General features: G+C 38.4%; 1 protein-coding gene across 5 annotated transcripts in view; it reads left to right on the top strand.

Moving 5' to 3' along the window:
• Window positions 1-13,501: 13,501 nt before the first annotated feature.
• PTPRK (protein tyrosine phosphatase receptor type K) overlaps window positions 13,502-22,405 on the top strand; it is a 510,632-nt gene continuing 501,728 nt past the window's right edge. For 2 of the 5 annotated variants that reach the window (XM_074368385.1, XM_074368388.1), the window contains exon 1: window positions 13,511-13,862. In XM_074368385.1, the coding sequence (XP_074224486.1) occupies window positions 13,766-13,862 (97 nt within the window). In that variant the 5' untranslated portion in view covers window positions 13,511-13,765. Of the gene's footprint in view, window positions 13,863-22,405 lie in introns of all 5 variants that reach the window. The other 3 variants (XM_074368389.1, XM_074368386.1, XM_074368387.1) reach the window with 3 other exon arrangements.

Below are 22,405 nucleotides of genomic sequence, written 5' to 3' on the forward strand. Positions count from 1 at the left end.
ATGGCATTTGGCATAAGGCAGTTTGGGGTCCAAATGTTGGCTCAGCTCTTTCCTAGCAAATGGTTACTATAAAGTCAATTAACCTTTCCTAGCCTCTGAGATCTTATCCGCAAAACTGGGATTAAAATACCTGCCCTACTGTATTATTGCGAGGTTTAAAGATAGCATATAGAAAGTACCTTGTACAGTGCCTGACGCATGGTACACACACCGTAAATCACAGCTCCTGTTAATGGTTGAGCGTGTTCCTTGAAAGGACTTTAAGAAAGCATTAATCTGAAATCACAGAGAAGACATTCGTATGGAGTTGTAATTCTATTAGCTTTTACTTAATGTAGGTTGGTTGACTTTCTAGGGAGAATGAAATCTGCCTGGATTTGTTGAACACCGTGAAATGCTCAATAGTTATTTGTGTAAAAATCTCTCAGCTCTAGAAGAAGCAAACAAACAGCCTTTTCTAGTAGAGAATAATTCATCATTAATTTAACATGGTCTTACCTAAAATAATAGTATTCTTGGTGAGATTATATACTAGGTATTAACCCTGGTTGTGTCTAAGTGGGTAGGAGTTGTGATATTTTTGTTTTCTTCTTTCTAATTTTGCTGTAATGAATGTTATTTTTGTAATGAGGGAAAAAGTTACTTTTAAAATTTCAAATAGTAAACCCCTGAGTTCTTTGGTGCCAATATTCTGGTGATGCTTATGCTCCTAGTAGGAGGAGATTGTATCTATTTAGATAGTGCTATACAAAACATGATTCTTCCAAGACCTAAAAATAATCATATCCTTTAAAATTAAAAGCAATCTTAAGGATCATCTTTTCCTGTGCTTTTCCGTGGAATACAAAAAAAAAAAATGGATTCCTAGAAGTTTAGAGTACTTGAAAGCAGTTAGTTAATGATAGAATCAGGACTCCTCTGCTTTTCAAAATGTTTCTGTATAACAAACAATGCAGATCCTAGGTGACTGGGAGAAGGGCTGATTGAAAAGAATGTTGACGATTCATTTACTGTCAGTTCCATTATTCATATTTTAATTCCTTCCAAATTATCCTACTAATGTAATCCCAACTTCCTTGTTCCTTTGCCTCTTAAACAAACTCTTAATAGCAGAGGTCTTAAAATAGTCACAGACTGTCTTATAATCTTCCTGTATCCCCATCTCCCTTTTGGCATTTTCTCCCAAATTCTGAATCTACCTCCTATCCCTTAACCACCATGTCTTACGCTGTTACTGGCTGCTTGAAGTCTCCATCTTGGCTGTCACCCAAAACCTCCCCATTTCAAAGTGTTTATGATTCCAATTTTTCCCTTCCTTCCCAGCTCTGGTTAACTCCAACATAAACTTCAGGATTTACCTCAAATCTGTTGTCCTGTCACTGAAGCCAGTACCCAATTCCCAATGCAGCACTGGTGGTTCTTCTGCACCTTTACCATTTATTAAAATTGTGATGTGTTTCTTTCTGAACTGATATATGAGTCAGACAGGTCTTCTCCATTTTTGTAACAAGTTAACCTGGAATAGGATGCTAAATAATTAGTGCCTGAATGAGTGACTCAGCCTCCTGAAGGTAGCTCATGACCGCTAGATGTTTAGAGAAAAAGGGCATGATAAAATAATTCAAACTGAAGTATAAATGACTGATAGACCTTCTAGTCTACCCTCACAGGAACATTTGAATGTTTGATAGGACACTTAAAATGATGGCATTTTAGACAAAGTGACTCTGGAGATTGCTTCTAAATTGATAACACAGAGGCAGTCAGGTTGTCCTGATACATAGACTGGTCTGTATTTGAAGCACACAGTGGCTAGAATAGTCAGTTATAAGGAACTAATGAAGAAAAACATTGGGAAATCCTAGGAAGACATTAAGAAGTGGAGGAGAGAAAAGAGGTGAGAAATCATGGCTCAAACAACTTAGTATTGCTGGTCCCAAAGCAGAAACTGGCAACAGGAACCTTGGATCATTGTTCCTCACAGAGATTTGGTCACCAAACTGCTCTTTCACTATATTAAGTTAAATACAGCCTCTTGTGCAGCTGACATCAGAGTAAATTTCATCCTCCAGTTTCACATTTCAGTAGCAGAAACTGACAACCCAGATCCTAAATTGTCCCCATTTGAAGTGAGAGAAACAGATGGGAGGGGAATACACTGAGTGAAGATATTTGTCACCCATTCTTGCCAGAAAATGACAGAAATTAATTGCTTTTCTATTTGTTTTTTCATAGCAGGTTGTTTGTACCTCAGTTGTGCCTATCATTTTTGCCTTTACTCCCAATTATTTTTTCACATGCCATCTTCCATGTTCCCATGCTCAACATTAGATGGTACCTTAAGCTCTTGGAGATGTGGGACCCTCCTATGCTCTATCTCTTTACCTTTCAATGCCCAGTACAGAGCATTAAATATAGTAAGAAAGGGAGAGGGAAGAAGGGAGGGAAAATGCAGAGAGGAATTGCCTTTTTAGGAAGGTATTGGTTAGTATCAAGTGGATGTACAGGGTAGGTGTGGAGGTAATTGGATGTGCTGGAGTTGGAAAAATAGAGGTTGAAGAAATAAAGAGGAATAAAAAGGAGATGGAGATGGTGTACCAATTGTAAAACCTAGTTTCAAATTCACTTGCATTTTCTGTGATTACTGCTGAGTGTTTTGCAGAGTCTGGTGTTTCAATTTGTTTTGAAGTAGTTAGGGCCAACTTTTCAATTTATTCCATTGCTAAATAATTAATCTACCCCCGGGCTCCTTAGTAAACTGATCAGCAGCCGTATTACTACTGGACAAAACAGTTCTGTGATGTGTCTTGTCACTTGCCAACTCAGGTATAATTTTTCTTTGTTGAGAAATCATACCTTTGGATGTGAATTACATACTTTCTTTTTAATGGAGGAACAGGTTGCAATAATTTAAAGGCATTTCTAATGTCTCACCTGGTTTCTTCAAACTTGTCCATTTGCTGAGATTTATGGATCCTGTACCAAGATTTATTTTTCTTGACAGTTTTGTTAAGAATTTGGAAGACCTAGTAGGTCATCCTAATTTTTTTCTCTCACCAAAATCTGAGGATAACTGGCAGAATGTCACATAGAGGAGATAGAAACTTAAAAGCTAGTAGAATTCTGTGATTTAGAGATGAATAAACTTAGATTACATTTTAACCAATAGCCTTTCACAGTGTAGATACCATCCCTGGCCTCATTTCACCTTGACAAGTGGTTAATTAGCATATGCTTGAGGATGCACTCTAAAATCTTGTATAGGGCACCTTAACTTCCTGTGCCTTGGCCTTTTCATCTAAAAAGATTTAAACAGCAGGAAGGTAGAACCTCTTGACCTATTCAGTGAGTCTGCAAAACTTAAGTACCCACTCTTCTTGGGTAGTTTTGCTTATTTATTGGGAGATTTAGCTCTTGGTTTACAAAAATGAAACAAATACATGAAAATATAAATAAGTAAATGTATCAAAGTGAAAGGAAAAGCAGGGTAGAATAGTAAAATAAGACCACTAGAAATTGAGTATATAACAATGTAGACCAATAAGTTGTATGTAATTGCTAAATAATGACCACAAATTTAGCTCTGAGTTTCCCAGCAGCCAAGTTGAAAAAGGAAATACAGATAGTTACACAATTATTCATTAAATATAAATAGGCATGATTTTGAAGACAATTTTTTCTTGTCTATTAACCATTCAGTCTTTTCTTATACTGAGTCAAAGTTTTACCTTTGATAGTATTACTACCAAAATGAATTGGACCCAGTCTTGGTTTCAAAAGCAAAATATAATAAAATTATCTCTTTTTATGATTTTTTTGAGATATTACAATATTAATTGTAGTGATGGTAGTTATTTCTTGGCCATCTATAAATTCTACTTATTTATCATCCATCTCCCTCTGCTAGAATATAAACACAGTGCAGAGATTTTCGCCTACTTTGCACCCTGTTGTATAAGCCATATCAGAATAGTACCTAGCCCTGTGAGGCACACAGTGAATATTTATTTAATAAATGAAGAAAACATTAGGTTGTGTGGGGCAGGCCAGCAGGAGGCATATCTTTAGTCACACCACCCTAATTAAGGGTACATAAACAGTCACTGGATCCTAGGCTATCAACCTGATTGTGATTTGTTTACTGAGCTATTTTACAATGGAAAGACAACATTCTGAATATGACATGTGAACTTAGCCTTCCCTTCTTGAAGCTATCTAGAAAGGGGGGAAAAACCTCAAATATTCAGATCTAAGATGAATTAAACAGCCCTAATTGTTTTAAGGTGCAGTCTCACTTTACCCAGTATGACTTGGATTTAGACTCACAGCTCTCATTGTTGCAGTAGGAAATGAGTTCTGGGTATCATACAATGAGTTGTAAACAAAATCCCTTAGTATATCTCGGTATAAATAAGTGATGTTGACAATTGTTTGTTATGCACAAAAGAAAATATTTCACTAGCAGGAAGAACACACAAAAAAAATAGACTAAAAAGTCTGCATTCTTGATCAATATTATAACTATAAACAAAAAATCTTAGAAATTAAAGAAAAAAATGGGCTTCAAAAGCTTGCATCAGAATAATACTTTTAAACTTCAGTGGCCATAAGACTTAAGATTTTCTTACTCATACTGTTCTTCAACTTTCTGTCCAGGGGTTTGTTCTTTCATTATTTCAGAATTTGGTGTCTTTTCCTGCCAGACCACAGGGCCACTTGACCTTGAAAAGTCTTTTCATTCATCCGCCCATCTACCCATTCGTTCATTCCTCAACTGTCATTAATTGAACAACTATGTGACAGTAACTATTTATGGGTGAAGATACAATGATAAACAATAAATAGTCTTTGACTTCCAGGAAATTAGAGTGACAGCCTATGTGCTAACGAAACAAAAATTTGATTTCTAAGGAGGCATTGATCCTCAGAATTAATGACCAATTGATTAACATAAAAAAGATTAAAGCAAGTGGATATGATGAAATGGGCTGTGGGCCTTGTAGAAAATAGAGGAAATAGAGTCTCATCCCCTTCGATAGCTTATAATCTATAGAAAACTGTATAGAGATAATTACCACAGGAAATATGTCAGTCTTCAAGATAACTACTGATAAAGGCTATTTCCTAGTTTATGTGTTCTTCCAACTAAATAATATAGTTATACCAAACTAGAATGTGATTACTAGCATTTATAGTGAAGGATTTGTAACAGAAGGTTAAGAACTGTATTACTTGCAAATACAGAAAATTACAAATACATTTAAAAATTTTCATAAATTGTTTATCACAATGAACCTTTGTGTGGTAATTCAATACATTTTTGCCGTTCAAAATTAGTGGGGTTTTTTTGGGAAGAAAGTTTAATTTTTCTTCTAGTTTCATTGAATATAATTGAAATATAGTACTGTATAAATTTTAAGGTGTACAGCATAATAACTTGACTTATATACGTGGTGAAATGATGACCACAGTAAGTTTAGTGAACATCTATCATCTCTTATGGATACAAATAAAATAAAAAGAAAAAAAATATATTTTCCTTGTGATAAGAACTCTTAGGACTTACTCTCTTAATAACTATCATATATAACATACAGCAGTGTTAATTATATTAATCCTGTTGTACTTGTTTCTTTCATATCTGGAAGTGTGTACCTTTTGGTCACCTTCATCCAATTCCTTGCCCCTCCTCTGGTAAACACAAATCTGATATCTTTTTCTATGAGTCTGTTTGTTTGTTTTGAAGTATAATTTGACCTACAACACTATGTTAGTTCCTAGTGCACAGTATAGTGTGATTTGATATTTCTATACATTTCAAAATGATCACCATGGTAAGTCTAGTTACCATCTGTCACCATACAAAAGATAGTACATTATTATTGACTATATTCCCTATACTATACATTTCTTCTCTGACTCATTTATTTTATAACTGGAGGTTTGTACCTCTTGATTTCCCTCACCTATGTCACTTATCATACACCCCTCTCCCCTCTGGCAACCACCTGTTTGTTCCTTATAGCTGTAAGTCTGTTTCTGTTTTTTTCATTTGTTTTTTTAGATTCTACACATAAGTGAAATGATATAGTATTTGTCTTTCTCTGTCTGACTTATTTAATTTAGCATAATATCCTCTAGGTCTATCCATGTTATCACAAATGGCAAGATTTCATTCTTTTCAAGGCTCAGTAACCTCCATACTATTTTCTATAGTGGCTGCACCAATTTTTATTCCCACCAACAATATACGAGGGTTCCCTTTTCTTCACATCCTCATCAACATTTGTTATTTGTTGTCTTTTTGATAATAGCCATCTTGATAGGTGTGAGGTGATAGCTCATTGTGGTCAAAATAAGTGTTTTGAAACAGCCTATTTCTTAACACCGCGGACGCTGGAGTCAGAGTGCCTGGATTTGTGCTTTAGCTTACCACTTAAGCAAATTGCTTAATCTATTTGAGCATAAGCTTTCTTATTTTTCATTTGAACTTGTAAAATGGCTCAAATAATAGCTTTAAGGATCAAATGAGATAACCCCTGTGTATTAGCTTCCTATTGCTACTGTAACAAATTATTACAAACTTAGTAGCTAAAAATTATACAAATTTATTATCTTACAGTTCTGGGGTCAGAAGTCTGAAGTGGATTTCACTGGACTAAAATAAGGTGTATATAGGGCTACGTTCCATATGGACGCTCTAGTGGAGACCTTATTCACTTGACTTTCCCAGCTTCTAAAAGTCACTTAATTCCTTGACTCCTGGCCCCCTGCTCTGTCTTCAAAGCTAGCAGTGTAACATTTTCTCTCCTCACTCTTCTCTGCTTCTATCCTTCCATCTTTTCTCTCTTACTCTATTGCTTCTCTCTTATAAGGATCCTGTGGATAACACTGAGCCCATCCAGATATCCCAGGATAATACTTCCATCTTAAGATCTTTTACTTAATCACATCTGTAAAGTCTCTTATGCCATGTAAGGGAATATATTCACATATTCTTATCTTCCAGGGATTTTTTTTTTTTTTTTGGTGGGGGGATGTGGAGCTTGTTATTATTCTGCCCACCACTCCATGTAAACTGTTTTTTAAAAATTAGCTAATATTATTAGTTATGTACATTCCTGTTGTCCACCAAACTTCTTTGAAGTTTATGTAAATTAGGTAAGTGGCTGTTTTACATTGCAGAAACTGAAAAAGGAAATGGGGTTTTGACCAACCCAGTCTCTGATTCTTTTCCCAGACCATTGTAGTTTGTCATCTTTGACTTTCTGCTGAGATCAGTGGACCATTAGTTTAAATCAGCTCAGCTGTAGTTGTCAACAAGTAAAGAGCTAATTGACTATTTCATTATGGCCCCAAAGAAATTACTTGTGATTTTAATACTCCACTGTGCTTGTATAGCTATTTCTTAATGAATTCTTCTCTGAGTTTATTTCGTTTAGGCAGTTGTGAAGCTTTTAAAAGCACACAAACTGATGTTAGGACATATCTGTATTTTATATGTCTTCCAACAAGGCTTCTCAGGTGATTTGAAAACATTCAACAACAAACTGAGAACTTGCTTCCAGGATAGACAGGTATTGCAGTCAACAAGAATCACATTTTGGTCAGTTATCAAGTGCAAACTACTTCACAGAAAGTCTGTTTAAGGAAGTTCAAGCTCAAAAAAGTAGTTTACAGCTCATGCCTTTTTTCCCTTGCCAGTCATAACCATCACTTTCCTCAAGATATAGCTCAAAATTGGTCATCCTCCAAAAGCTTTTCCCTCCGACTGCCCTTCACCAGAACCTAACACTTTGCTTCCTATTCCTTCACATTTCAAATATATTATATATCACATACACACATATGGTTTGTTGTCTCTTATTTTTTGTCTATTAATCTCAAATGCAAACTGCTAATTCTCCTCTATCCCCTATAGAGTAACTAGCACTGTGTTGTACACTTAATAAACACTTGCAAATGGCAAAATGAATTCTTTGTTTTGGTTAAAGAGGACTTCAGCACTGAAATGAGCCCCTGTGTTTGTGTGTAGGTTTTACTGGTTCATTTTTTTGTCAGACTTCCCTGGTTATGAATGCGGTGGTAGCACCAACAGTGTAAAGGGAGGATTTTATTGGACAACATTTGGAGGATTAGAAAAATCTCCAGAGCTTTGGAAGTGCCACATTTTGTGTTCAGAATCCTACTTCATTCTGTCTCAAGACCAGAATAAGCTGGGAAGAAAGATGGCAAGATCCACAGGGTTCCATATGTGAAGCCAGCAGCCCCATTTCCCTTCAGAAGTAAGTAGGAGGAAGGAAGAAGTGTGATCATTAGAGAATTTCTCATTCAGCTGTGTTAATTCTCCTCAGGCTGAAACTTTGAATCTGAATTCTTAACCCTGCAAAATGTATTATTGAATACATGATGTATTTACTTAGTTTTAAGAGTTATCCTCTTTCCTACTTTTTGCTAAAATAAGGAACAAAAAATTACCTTGGGATAATTTGTCCATTCAGACCAAAAATAATACAAACAGAATTTAATAGGATGCTATATAGCTGGTGCCCTTTATACCTTTTTTCCTATAGTGAGCCATACTTTTTTGGGGGGGCTGGGGGCATGGAAATTACTCACTAATTTAAAGTTTAAAGGGTGAGTAAGGCACCATATAGTGTCCCAGAGAAGGTAATTTATCAAACACATGTAGGATACCATAAAGACCAGACATTTTTTCCCTCAGAGTTCAATCTTTTATTGTCATTAGACTAGACTTTTTGAAAATGGGGAGAGACTCCAAAGCCAGAATATACCAGCTCTGTAAGTGACTGTCACTATCCCGTCTCTCCACCTCAGTCCAATTCACACTTTTATGATTAGCTTCCTTTTTGACCCATGCTTGTTAATTATACCCAGCTGTAGGCAAATTGCTCTTCCAAATTGGCAACACTGAGCTCTCAAGCTGCTCACATTTTTTTTTTTTCTTCTCTTCCCTGGATAAAACCTTTGGAGCATGCTTTATCTTGACTAGTGTTTTCTGAGTTAATCCTCAGTTATGGATATTTTAAAGGGATCAAGGGACTCACAAAATAACTCTGGGTTTGAATACAGTGCACTTCTTTCCATTTGATCCAAAACTGTTAAGAACATACAGAGAGGAGATGTTCCTTAGAGACTTAGACTCATAGCCATCACAATTCCATTTGTTTCTGGATGCTCTCAGGTCAAGATCCAAGTAGTAGCTAGCCAGGTCCCAGCACTACTCCTGGGATCAGTGGGCTTTGCCCTACAGTCAAAGACTCCCAACACCCATCCAGAACAATAGCTTTCAAAGGCATAACAGGCACCTTTTTTTTTTTTTTGGAAGTCCCTGTTCTGTTCAAGGACTTTATTGTCAGAAATCCCTGCTGCCCTTCCCTTCTTGGAGGGCTCTACTGACAATATACATACCCAAGCAAGACTGTGACTTAAGGAAGTGCTTTTAGTTTTTTTTTTTTTTCTTTTTCCTTCTTTTAAAAGAAGAAATAGAAGCTCATTTCCATCCAACAGCCCAAGAGGCTCTGTCTGATGAATTGGCATTGAGAATTTTGTCACCTAATGCAAATGAAAGTTTTTAGAGATGAGAGTTAGGTACATAGGTATTGGGGGGATGGGAGAAAAATGAGATTCAGGATCAGAATTTGCAGGTCAGAGTGACAGCTCTGCTATTAACCAGCATTATAACTTTGGCCAGGTATTTTAATCCCTCTAAACTTTGGTTTCCCTTACTAATTCACAGGGTTGGATTGAGGATGGATTGAGATTGTGTGAGTGAATAGGCATTACAAACTGAAAAGCATAATATAAACAATCAGTTGTTATTAACAAGATGAGAATATTATCTAATTGCTTATAAATGCATGCTGTGGGTATCCTTATGGTTTGTCACTGGATAAATAAAACCTTGCTTCTTCTGGGTACAGGTTTGTACATAATCCTTCAGTAGAACAAGAAAAAGAAAAGAACATTTACTCAGCAATTATTATCATTCAGACCCTTTCATACTTGTACCTAAAACTAAATTTACACCCATACAAAAATATACAATGTACCATAGTCTATTTAATCGTCTGAAAAAGTCTGATTAACCTCATTTTCATATGAAAGAAATTGAGACACAGAGATACTAAATGTTGCTTAATGCGATGCTTTCCAAATTCTGTTCTCTGGAACCCTAATCCTGAGAAATACTTCTCTTTTAAAGAGTACTGTGGTCTGAAACTTTGAGAAAAAGTGCATTATTTTCCTCCCTCCAACAGATTCACAGTACACAACACCATATTAGTAATCATGGAACAGTTCCGCGGTAAAGAAGCCTGGTACAGTAAAGAAACCTGTTTATCTTTGCTCAATCCAGAGTTCTCCAAGCTTATGTGATCTGGAGAGCCTGTTGTCCAATTATATTTGCTAAATTTCGATAGAACTGGGATTTTACAGAAAACATTTGCCAAATGGAGATCTCAATTCGTGATTGGAGTTACTATGTGGTAAATCTGCAATCACAATACAAACCTATCCTCTTTAAAAAGATATCCTACAACCATATACCAAAAACCATAGGAAAATAGTTATAAAATTTTATTATTTTACATTTACTGCTAAATATATCAATATTATAGTTTGTGGGTTTTTTTTCAGTTTTTTTCCCTTAGTTGTAATCATAATGTATGTTGACTTTGTCTTACAGTTATTTTATTGTAGCAAAACATGTATAACATTAAAATGACCACTTTAACCATTTTTAAGTATACAGTTCCACGGCATTATGTACTTTTACATTATTGTGCAACCATCACCACTATCCATCTCCAGAAATTTTTCATCTTCCCAAACTGAAACTCTGTAATGTCTTCTGATTTTTTTTTTACCCAACATTTTATGAGAATCATTTTTCCACTTTGCAACTTACTCTTTTTAATACCTTCATTTCTAGTGGCTGTGAGATATTCAATCCCAGACAATGCTCATGAGTCTGCCCATGACTGGACTTTTATATCATTTCCAGTTCTTCCTTTTGTAAATGATAAATATCTTTGTGTCTATAACACTTTCCTTATGTTGGGTTATAAGAATACCAACATCTTAGTGATTTTTAACACATGTTGACAATTTTTTTCTGTTATGTCAAATTTATACTTCTATTTGATTGATACATTCATCCATTCTTTCAAATAAAGACCTAGTAAATTCTCAATATTTGCCAAGTACTATGTGGAAGCCACACATACTCTCTATTCAAATGATTTCAGTACACTATGGCCAGCATTAGATATTGTGGCCAGCATTAGTGGCAAATAAGGACAAAAAACACTGATTTACTTGTCCAAAAGTTTTAATGCATTTCTTTGACTTTTAGTGAGAAGTCATCTTTGCTAGTTTGTTGATTCCTTTTGAGAGTTTCCTTGTCCCTCTTTGTTTCCCCTCCCCTACTTCTTACCCTTATATGTGCTGTTGGGCAAATTATTTAATCTCTAAACTTGTTTCCTCGTTTGTCAAATGGGAGTAATAATTGTACCAATGTCATAGGATTGTTGTCTGAACTCAACATTGTACACTTAAATGTCTCAATGAGACATGATATATCTTAAGTCAGTGCCTAGCATGCTGAAAGCACTCTGCAAACATTACCTGTATTGTTATTATTTCCCAGAGAAAGTAAAAGGAATCTTCTGTGAGTTGACCCAAGGAATGGGCAAGCTAGAACTGTGCCCACTTTGCCCTGGCACTGCATGTCAATTTTGAACAAGACTTCTGTGTGTTTATAAACAAGTAAACCTAACAAGTCATGAACTTCCTTCATCTCTCAGGAACAGAACACATTAATTACTATATGTATGGTGAGATTTTGTTTGTTTTTCCTGAGACATACTGCTGCTAAGTTTACAAAGTTCCGCCTAGTCCTTTAAAAGGAAAACATATGTCCTTCCATTTTTTTTTTGTTACTTAGGATTTAGTAATGTTCCCCAATCAAAGAAGTAGAAATAGTGATATGTTAACAGTTATAAGTCAGTGAGTTAAAAAAAAATTCTACATTGTAGTCTAAGGAAGAATGACCTTAACTATGATGAACTGACAAGTGTTCAGCTAGTTAGTGTGCTAATAAGCCAGCTTTAAGACTCCCAGTTATGTTTAATCAAGCATCTATCCTTATCAAATTTTTAAAGTCAGAATTAGCCTTGCTGATTATAAATCTGTGTGTATATATATATCACAATATATAATATACATATATATAACCAGTTCTATCATAAGCCTGGTCATTAATACCATTTATTAATTGATTATGTGTCCTGGTAAGTTGTTAATTAATCTGAATATGTGTCTTGGTAAATTGTGTAAATGTTATATTACATTGAATGTCCATTGTGTTGATTTACAAAGGCTAAAGACGTCTGAGTAACTGACACATGCCAATCAAGAGATTCTATTGTTCTGGGAATTGTATATGTGACGTCAAAATTCTGAATAAAAATTGTTTATTCATATCTATTTTACTTGCTATTCTACAAAATGAATAAAGTATTCACTATACTGTCTTTTCACAGAAGCAAGTAAACGTGGCATATGGTGAAACCACTTCAAGCTGCTGAAGTAGCAAACTGGAAAATACTTCACTGTCATAGCATTATTTTCCTCCGGATGAAATCATTCGTTGCTGTTTTCATTGTCGGCGTAAAGTTCTTTTGTTAAATACTTCTGTTTCTTAAATACCTCTTAGGTATTAAAAACAAATCAAAAAACCTACCCTACTCCCGCAGACCTACTGAAAGGCAAGGATCATAAGCCCAGCTCCTGGGTTCTTCCTGCGGGAAGAAGTGGAAGGAGGCCGGAAGGTTTCAGAACAACAAGCAAAGTCAATGAAGCAGAGAATAAATCCAAATATTCAGCAAATGACAAACCAGAAAGAAGACATGCCAGCTGTTCACGCTGGAAAGTTACTGAACGTTTATTTTGGTTCAAGTTTTATTTTTATATGAAGAAGGAACAATAAGTTTTCAACGGGGGTGGGATGTCTTACTCTGTATTACATGAATAGGGAACAGAGAGTTTGCAAAGCAGGTGGGTGTTTTATCTGGGCGCTTCTACACTCCCTCTTCCTACCGGCCGCCGCTCTGGCGGGACATCCGCCTTGGGCACAGAAAAGCAGGGCGCCTCTGCTCAGGCGGCAGGGTTTCTCTGCGATCGTCTTTTGGGGTCCGGCCACACTGCTTACCCAACTGTCGCATGTCAAACTGCCGTTTCTGGAGTAGGGCAGCCAACGGCGTGAGGCCCCCTTTCCCGCCTGCTGCTCTCGAGCAGCGGCGGGCGGCAGGGCTCCGGCGGCGAACAAAGGCGGCGCGGAGCGCGGTGCGCGCGCGGCCGGGGTTGGCGCGCGTCTCTCCGGCAGGAGGCGGCGGCGGTGCCGCGCCTGAGCCTGCATTCCTCAGAAGCGCCAGGAGCCCGCGGGGCGACGTCACCCCCGGCTCCGCCCCCGTCCCTCCCCTAGCAAAGTAACTCTTGACTAACAGGAGCAGCCTCCGCCGAGCATGGAGAGCTGCCGCCGCGGCCGGCCGGCGACGCGGGCGACGCTGGCGCCCCAGAGGTAGTTTGGCGACCGCGGGGAAAGAAAAAGTGCGGGCGGGCGGTCGGCTGTCGACTCCCTGCTGTCACCCCGTCAGGCCCGACCGTCCCCTCGGCCTGGGATTTCGCTGCAATCCCCCAGCAGCTCTTTGCAAAGCGGCTTGAAAGTTCTCCCAAAGTCGACATGGATACAGCGGCGACGGCGCTGCCTGCTTTTGTGGCGCTCTTGCTCCTTTCCCCTTGGCCTTTCCTGGGGTCGGCCCAAGGCCAGTTCTCCGCAGGTGAGTGGCCGGGGGGCGTCCGGAGCCCCGACGAATGCCCCCAGCCCGGAGCTCCCCAGGAGTGGAGCCGGCTCCTCTCTAGGGCCGGGGGCAAGGGTTTAGGGGGGAACTTTCGCGGCCCGGGGCGGGGGTATCGAGCACAAGGAGAGATGTCCCCAGACTTTGTGCCAGGTGGGACGCGGGGTACTGGGCTGGGAGCCACTGGTGCAGGTAACTTTGATCTTTGCGACCCATTGTTCCTGGTGGAGGCTCGCTCGGCGCGCAGGCGGGCAGGGCTGTGCGGGAGTGTGCGAGACAGTGCTTTTCTTGGGAAACTGGTTGCCTCGGCGTCCCGCGCAAGCTGCACGACGCCGGGGTAGAGAGAAAGAAAAAGTGGTTACGACTGTGAGGACGGCTACTCTTGCTTATGGTGCGGGCTTGTTGCTTTCTGCTACTAGAACGTTCAAAGAAAATTTCCCCGGGAAGCCATTGTCAGAAATGTGGAGACTCGAAGGGACTGACCCCGGCGCGCTTTGCCAGGTGCTTTTTGTCCCGGGAATAACCTCTGACTGTTGTCTAACTACTTCCCCGTCCCTCCCCCAGCGTTGGGCTGCTCCTAGATTTGCCCTGTGGGTTAGGGCACTGCGCTGAGTAGGTTCCGTGTGTGTGCTGGCGGAGCCCTTAAGACGTTTTGAAACACGATTCTGAGGATCCAGGCCGAGCCGTCCTGGGCAGCGAGATTTGGGCTGCGGGTCGCGGAAGCCTGACCCGCGGTGTGGGAGCCCGCTCCCCCGGCATAGCCACCGAGAAACTGGCCCAGCTCCTCCCGGAGCCAGCCTGGGTGATGGGGGCTGCAAACGACTGCCGCCGGCCTGGAGAACCCAAAAGGAGGCGTGCGGTGCGGTCTCGCCTGTTAGCCCTTTGGGTTCTAGTAAAACCACTTATAAAAGTCCGTAAAACCCGTCTTTCCCAGTCCTGTCCTCCATTCCCTTCCAGTTTTGTCATCCTTCCTGTCGGTTGCTTCTTTCGTTCCCTCCTCTGGGGGCTCTGAAGTTTCACCAGGTGGATGCTGGGGAGCAGGCTCCCGGCAGATCGTCTGCCTCCCGCTGGTCCTGACAACTTTTCTTGCCAGCCCACCCAGCTCAGCTTGGCTGGCTAGCGCATCTGCTGCCTTGGTTCGCAGTGCAGATGGAGACGGAGAGGTGGCCGAGGGGTGCTGGAGAACACTGGGGAAGCGACAGCCGCTATCCTGGCTGAGGCCACAGGACGCAGAGAACCAACTTACTTTGCACTTGTCAGCTTCTCTCGTTGTTGTGGCTACCTGGTTTCCTGGGAATAAATTCAAATAGTTGTTTTCCGGAGTAATGTTTATTTACATTCCGTCGTCTTTCCCCGGTTAGAACTCTTTAAAAAAAAGTTAGACAACAAATTCAGGTGGCAGCACGTGCTATGCACTGAGGCAGATTATAAAATTCAGCGAGTAGAGGAAAAGTTATGTGTCTAGGTGATGTATGCAGAGGACAACAGCTCTGTGCAATGGATGATCCGATAGCTTAATTTTAATTCTTTCTGGAGCAAGCATTACAGCATGCATCTCTGACACATAATGCCCTTTACTATTGGAAGCGTGCTTGATATAAGACATGAAGTGAGGCAAGTGAGGAGGGGGGGTATTGATTTCTGCACAATGTCACTACACGGAGAACCTATGCTTGAAAAGGCATGTAGTTTGTTAATTGAAAGTTGGAATTCTACTAGTTGCATGATTAAATTTACATGTATTCAAGAGTTGCAACTATTAATGTCTCCACAGCTGATGGATATATTTTCATCAGTAAAGAAACTTTTCTTTTTCTCTTTTCAAATGTTATTTACCCCTTAATGAGCAAGTAAATATTAAATTTCCTCTAGCAGAATGCAGATTAGCTTTCCTGATCCCTAGAGTTCAGATATCTCTAATGAACAGTTGTGTTCTTAGACATCCAGTTCTAAGTAATTTAACAAAATATGCCTGGTTTTTCTTTAGTGACAAAGCAAAACACTTGACTTTATTTTATATTTAATTAAAAGAGTGTGCAGTTCTAATCAATGCAATTCTGGCAGGACTGTATCTCAAATGTTTTGCCATTCAGGAGATAGATAGATATCCAGAAATGAATGCCTTTTATTCCCACAGTTTAGATTATGAATCTGCCTTTCTCCATAAATTAAAAGTTTGTTTTGTAGAAATTTCCATTTTCTGCCTATCCTGTCATTTGTTATTCTACTGTCATGATATTTTATGGCAGTCAGAGTGTTGCAAAGACATGGAATCACAGATTGGAGGTGTATTTTTCTTGCATTTTTTTTCTTGCGTTTCATTTCTTTTGAGAAATTTAAATAAAAATGCTTTAAAAGTATAAAACAAATACATGTTCAGAATTTTAAAATAACCTGTTAAATGTTTTAAAAATCATGCTCTTTAGGCCAATTTACCACTTTCAGATATTATGTGGTTCCTAAATGTAGTAAGCTTCAAAAGCAAAATTTGAAAGGCTGCAGATTGTTGGATCTTTGATATGTCATGTACTCATCCAGTCTACTTTGTTTAAACCACAGTTTTAAGAACATTTGCATCACTTGCGACTTTTTTCTTAGCTTTTAGAGGTAAAGTGTAAAAATTCTGCATGGTGAGCCTCTTTAAAATCTGAATTTCCAGAACTTCCTATGAATCTCAACTTATATTGTTTCAGTTTAATTGTTCACTGAAAATGACAGCTGTGTCAAATCTCTATTATACGTGGGGAAGTTGAAGCATAGAAGCAGAAAGATGTACTGAAGTTTGTTTGCTGGGTTGTGTGGTTGTTATCTCTTGGTATCATAATGTGAGGAAGTTTTCTGTATTAGGACAAAACCAGTCACAGGTGAGGTAATTTGGAGACTCAGCTTTCTCATCTGTAAAATGGGGATAATAATACCCATTCTGACCTTTCTACATGGTTTTTATGAGAATGGTTTAGTTTATGTGAACTGACACTGTAAATTGTCAAGCATTATGCAACTATCTGGGGTGTAATCATCATACATTAAGGTAGCTAAGTGCCTTGCGGTCTTTCCTTGCTCCCACACTCTCTCCTAGTAAGCAGGCTGTTCAGGATTTGTGTGTGTGTGTGTGTGTGTGTGTGTGTGTGTCACTCCACCAGTCATTCATTTTAATCATTGTTAAACATAAATATCCTAGATTGGCCAGACCATAATTTTATCAGCACAGTGAGAAACATTTTCCTTTAAATTTTTTTGTTTTGTTTTTTACTTACCCCGTGTAAATCCTTACTTGAACTAAACCTGTAGAAGAGTCACTGTTAACATTCATAGTATTCTAACCATAGGAAAAACTTATTTTTAGTCATTTTCTTTAGCTGTCTGTTCAACTCTTGATTGTTCTACTTTTCCATCTCAGTGGGAGAAAAATATGCAGCTTTTTAGATGCAGTCTTACCAGTGACCTAGAGAGGGACTGTTGTCTCTCTAGTATGATGTGAGCCTGGAAATGCAACTCCAGATCCTGCCTTGGATATAGTTCTTGGCATGTCACACTGTAAGCATTCACTCACTTGATCCCTTACAACCTTGCAGCTCATCTAAGCAGTGCCACTTTCCCAGAGTCTCACTCCTTGGTGTCTCTGTAGGTGAATTAAATTTCTCCTATATTTATTATCTACTAGGAAGATACATCGGAGACAGCTTTTTAAAGCTTTCCCTGTTGGTTTTCTGGTTTTGATTGGCCAGAATCTCTCCATCCCTCAATTCATTGGAACTCCAAATCCTAAACTAGTAGTAATGTGTAACCAGACATTTCCAGGACTGGTTTTTCTCTCACTTGTCTCCATATACCTGCCTCTGTTGGTTTTCCTAGATTGCGGGATGTCGTATTGTGTCTGGCCAACCAAGACGGGAAGAGGCAGGTCTGGCTGCTTTTTGGGCTTTGGCAGTGTGCTGCTGACAGCTCTTCTCTTTGTATTCATAAATGTGAATTTGAAAAATAAATCAACCCCTCTGCCACTCTGCCCCTCTCCCACACTCCTTCCCACTCCCCTCTGGCAACCACAAAGCCCCACATGCACATACACAAAATCACAGCCTTTTTATTTTCGCCAAATATCTTTTGGTGCTGGTCATGTTCTTAAAAATTGGAAATACAATTCAACCATTACCCAGAGCAAACGCCAGTCCTCCCACTTAATCTCATATTTCTGGCAGTGATGGTTTACTACACGTTTTTATGGCCTTTAACAAATATTTAATTCATGTGATAGGGTCCTATATAGAGAAACTAGGTCATTGCCTGATAATGCTTTTGAAGTGCTGTGTTCTAGGTCTGCTCAAAGTGATATTAGGGACAGTGTAAGTCATGCTAAATGTGGATCTGCTTCTCCGAGGCATGGAAAATGCTGTCCTCATCTGCCTGGTGCTCTTCCCATTTCCTCTGCTTGCTCCTCACGGAGGGCAGGAAGAGGAATGCTGGAAGATTGAGAGCAGGAAACATCAAGGGAGTTCACAGATTGTTCCTAAAGACAAAACAAAGAACACTGTGTGTGTGTGTGTGTGTGTGTGTGTGTGTGTGTGTGTGTGTGTGTGTGTGTGTGTGCGTGTGCGTGTTTGATCTTTTATTTAATTTTTGAAAGAGGGAAAAAAAGCCCTATTTTTGATTTGTTTATTGGAATCAGCCTTTGCCTTTGTCCAAGCACATTCATTTCTTATTCTGTGGATGTAAAAACTTCCCTCTGTGTATTCCTCTCAGACTTTACCCTTTGATCATGTGTCTGGCTTGTGTTCCTTTATCAAATGGTGTTTCATTTTGCCTAAAAAAGGTTATAATTGCTTTTGAACATGACTTTTTTTTCTTTTCATCAAAACTCACACTGTTTGTCATAGTTCTGAATGATGGTGTTTTATCAGTTCATGATGTTAAACTGGTATTTGACATCAATCAAGCTAATTTTTATATATATAAACTTGTAAATCCATGAAGTAATCTTTTAATGTCATAGAATATTTGTGCTTGTATATCTCTGGAAGAGAGAATTTGAGTTCCTTTTTGTAAATGGGGATAGAAAAAAAATTTGAGTGCCATACTGCCTGTTATTTTGAGAAGTGAGATATGTTACATATAACTGGGCTTTGGAAAACTTTAGAAGTTATGTTTGAATGTGTGATATCAGTGAGAAGTCTGGAGGTAGATAGTTTACAAACTTCAAACTCCATCTTAGCGGAAATGTGTTTTTATGAAAAAATGCTCTTAAAGAAACATAGTTTCACATAAAGGGTTTTATTAGTTCCATGAAGATTCTGTTGGGAAAGGTATGTTTATTTTCTTGCAATATTCTTGTGGGAATTCTTTTGATTTGTAGCTAGTATTTTAGTAATAAAAACTGACCTTACGCAATTAAAAAAGTTAGTTTTGTGAGGTTTGCGGATTGTTGAGCTCCTGGGAAAATGTTCGGCTTGAGATCTAAGAGTCACATTTATCCTGTTGTGGAACATTGCCATTTCCCCACTTAACTCCGGTTTGAATTTTTTGGCATTCTCCTCTGTGTGTTGATAATCCATAAAAATTACAAGTGGCTTATTTTGTCACTTACAGTTGTTTTAGGAGCAAATTAAGTAGCCCTGAATGAAATAATCCGTGTTTCCACTTTATGTGATTATGGATAGAGCTCTGTTGAAATAAAAGTGATGAACAGAGCAATGCTGGCTGAATCCTTTTACAGGTGTCCTTCTAGGAATTATTTTCAAGAGGAACTCAGAAATAAAGCCAAATGAAATAGTGTCTAGAGTTATTCTTTGCATTTATTTTGTTGAGAAAGCTGAATGATGTAAATATGTATTTGTGTGTGTGTGTGTGTGTGTGAATACAGACACACACACACATACATACACACATATCTTAACAGTGATAGAACTTCATTGTCTCCAAAGGTTCAGGTGAGAAGGAAACTTAAGGACATCTACAGAGGGAATCAAACGTCTATATTTATATTCTGGAAAGGGTATTGAAAATACATAATTGTTTTGTCTATTCATAGATGAAGAAACTGAAATGGAAAAGTAAATGGACTATATAGTATCTAAGATACTGTACTATACTATATTGTACTTTAAAGGAGGAAATAAGAAACCTTCCTCCAGATTGGTGTCTATTTATATAACCCTTCCCAGTGCAGCCTGCTCCTTAACCAGCTGCTTGTAGGTTGATTCTCCAAACCCTGCCCAGGCAGCAGCTGATCAGCTACAGAAATTCCCCTAATCCTTACTGGGCGATGGGTTGACCTAGCAGCTGGTTAAGTGGCAGACTGGCCAGAGCTCCTTGATGTGATTTGACTTAGGTCGTTCAACAAATTTGAGAGTGGAGAGGAAGCCTTTCTAGCGCCCTCACTGCCCACTTAAGGGCTGATGGCTAATTGCTTTGTGGTCATTGGATTCGTCAATTGCAAGGTGCCCTAGCATTTTGTTACTTGAATTATGGTCGATGGACCAGCAGCATCAACATCACCTGGGAATTTGGAATGATCTTGTTTGTGATCATGTGTCGGAGCCCACCTAAGACCTACTGATTCAGAATCCGCATTTTAATAATATCCCCAGGTGATTTGCTTGAACATTTAATTTATGAGAAACATTGCCCTAGGACAAAGAAAGCTCAGCTTGAAAAGATTTGCCACGTGCACTTTGCTATAGAATTGTAAGAGTATTGTCAAAGAATTAATTACAACATGAAACAAATTTCCCTGGATTTACACTTCTGGTGAGTATTTACTTAATTATAATATAACACCCCAGGCGCATGAAAACAACAGTACTGTTCAGGTTTTTTTTTTTTTTTTAAAGAATCCTCAGACAATTTGGAAAGAAATATTTCACAAGAGAATAAAAATAAGGCTACATAGTTTTGGTTGTGAACATATTATATAAGAATATTTAGAGGTAAACATATTATCTGAAGAACCAAACATGATATATGCCAATCATTTTTACTTAGCATATTGCCATGTTCCTATAGAAAATGATATTCCCTCTTTTTTTTTTTTTAACTAGTAGCAGCAGTTTCTTGTTTTATATTTCTCTTTTTCTTCTAAGTGTAATTTAAGTAGCTTTGTAATAAGGAGCTCATTTATAGGATAGTCAGATTTAATGAATGGAAGTTAGGTAGAATACATTAAATATCACTAGTGTTCTTTTATTATCTTTTGTGCTCATATTTAAGAACACAGATTCTTGTCAGTTTTCTCAAGAGAAAAATTATGATGTAATAGACAGTGTACACTATTCACGTCAAAACACAGTTTTACTTGCATTTTATAGCTTGCTTTAGCATTCTTTTAGAAAATGAATTTTCCCAGAAGACCTAATTGCCTTCTTATTAATGAGCCTGTAAGAATGTTTTGCTATCCATTTACTATTCTAAATGTATCTACTTTTGCTGGCTGTTTCAACAGTGAAGTCCCTGATTAAATCACGACTGCTCTATTTGTTTTTGCCATTCACTAGCGACACAGAAAATACTGGCATAATGACATGGTTATGGCAGAAACTAATGAAAAACAAGCGATATAAATTAGTGTTTACCGATAATAGTTGGTTGTATTGTAATATTAGGAGCTGGAGTTTGGGGCAGTACACAGCAGAATTCTCTACATGTTTTACACTGTAAATGAAAGTCTGCTTCACCTGTATTGTTTTAAATACAATATTGGTTTAAATAGTTGCTGGATTAATGAATAAACTGCAAATCAAGGATCTCCACATTTACTTGTTTTAGACACTAGTGTTCAAAGGAAGAGGTTTAATTTTGGACAGATCAGTGTTAGAGGAGAAGTTAGTGATGGAGAGAAAGCCTGATAGTTACTTCCATACATCTTGGAGAGCTTTAGAGTGTGAAGTTCTCTGATTTGTTACTTTTTCTAATTTTATGCCAAATTCTAGAGATTGACTTTTGTACTAGTTCAATTTTTATTCCTGTCAGCAATAATTAGGTTCGTTTATTCCCTCACACATCCGAGGGGGGAGATTTCCCCAAAGCAGTTGCAGAAACAACAATAGGAGTTGCTATTTACTAAGTGCCTGCGACCTGCCAGGCCTTATGATCAGTGTTCTGCATCACTTAAAATCCTCACCATGATATTTTAAGATTGGAATCATCTCCATTTTGCAAACTGAGGCCAAGAGAGGTTAAGTAATAAATTGCCACAGATGACAGTGTGATGAACTAACATAGCCGGGATTCATTATTGGATATATATACAGATGTAGCAATTAGACGTTTTTTTGGGTTACATAGTGGCAGAAAATGCAACCTAGACTGGCTGCAACAAAAGGGGAATTTATTGTCACTTCTAACTGACAATTCAGGTGGAGCTTTACTTAGGAGTTCACACAATTCCATTGAGATACGGTCTTTACCTGCCTGCTCCGTTTAGCTTTGGGTGCTCCAGAAGCTTCGTTCTTGGCTCCACATAGAGGCAAGGTAGCATCGGCAGCTCCCAGATTCTGGTCCATTAGGAAAATGTAAACTATCTGCTGGGCACC

The sequence above is a fragment of the Camelus bactrianus genome, chromosome 8 (assembly GCF_048773025.1).
Source record: "Camelus bactrianus isolate YW-2024 breed Bactrian camel chromosome 8, ASM4877302v1, whole genome shotgun sequence".
Taxonomy (NCBI): Eukaryota; Metazoa; Chordata; class Mammalia; order Artiodactyla; family Camelidae; genus Camelus; species Camelus bactrianus.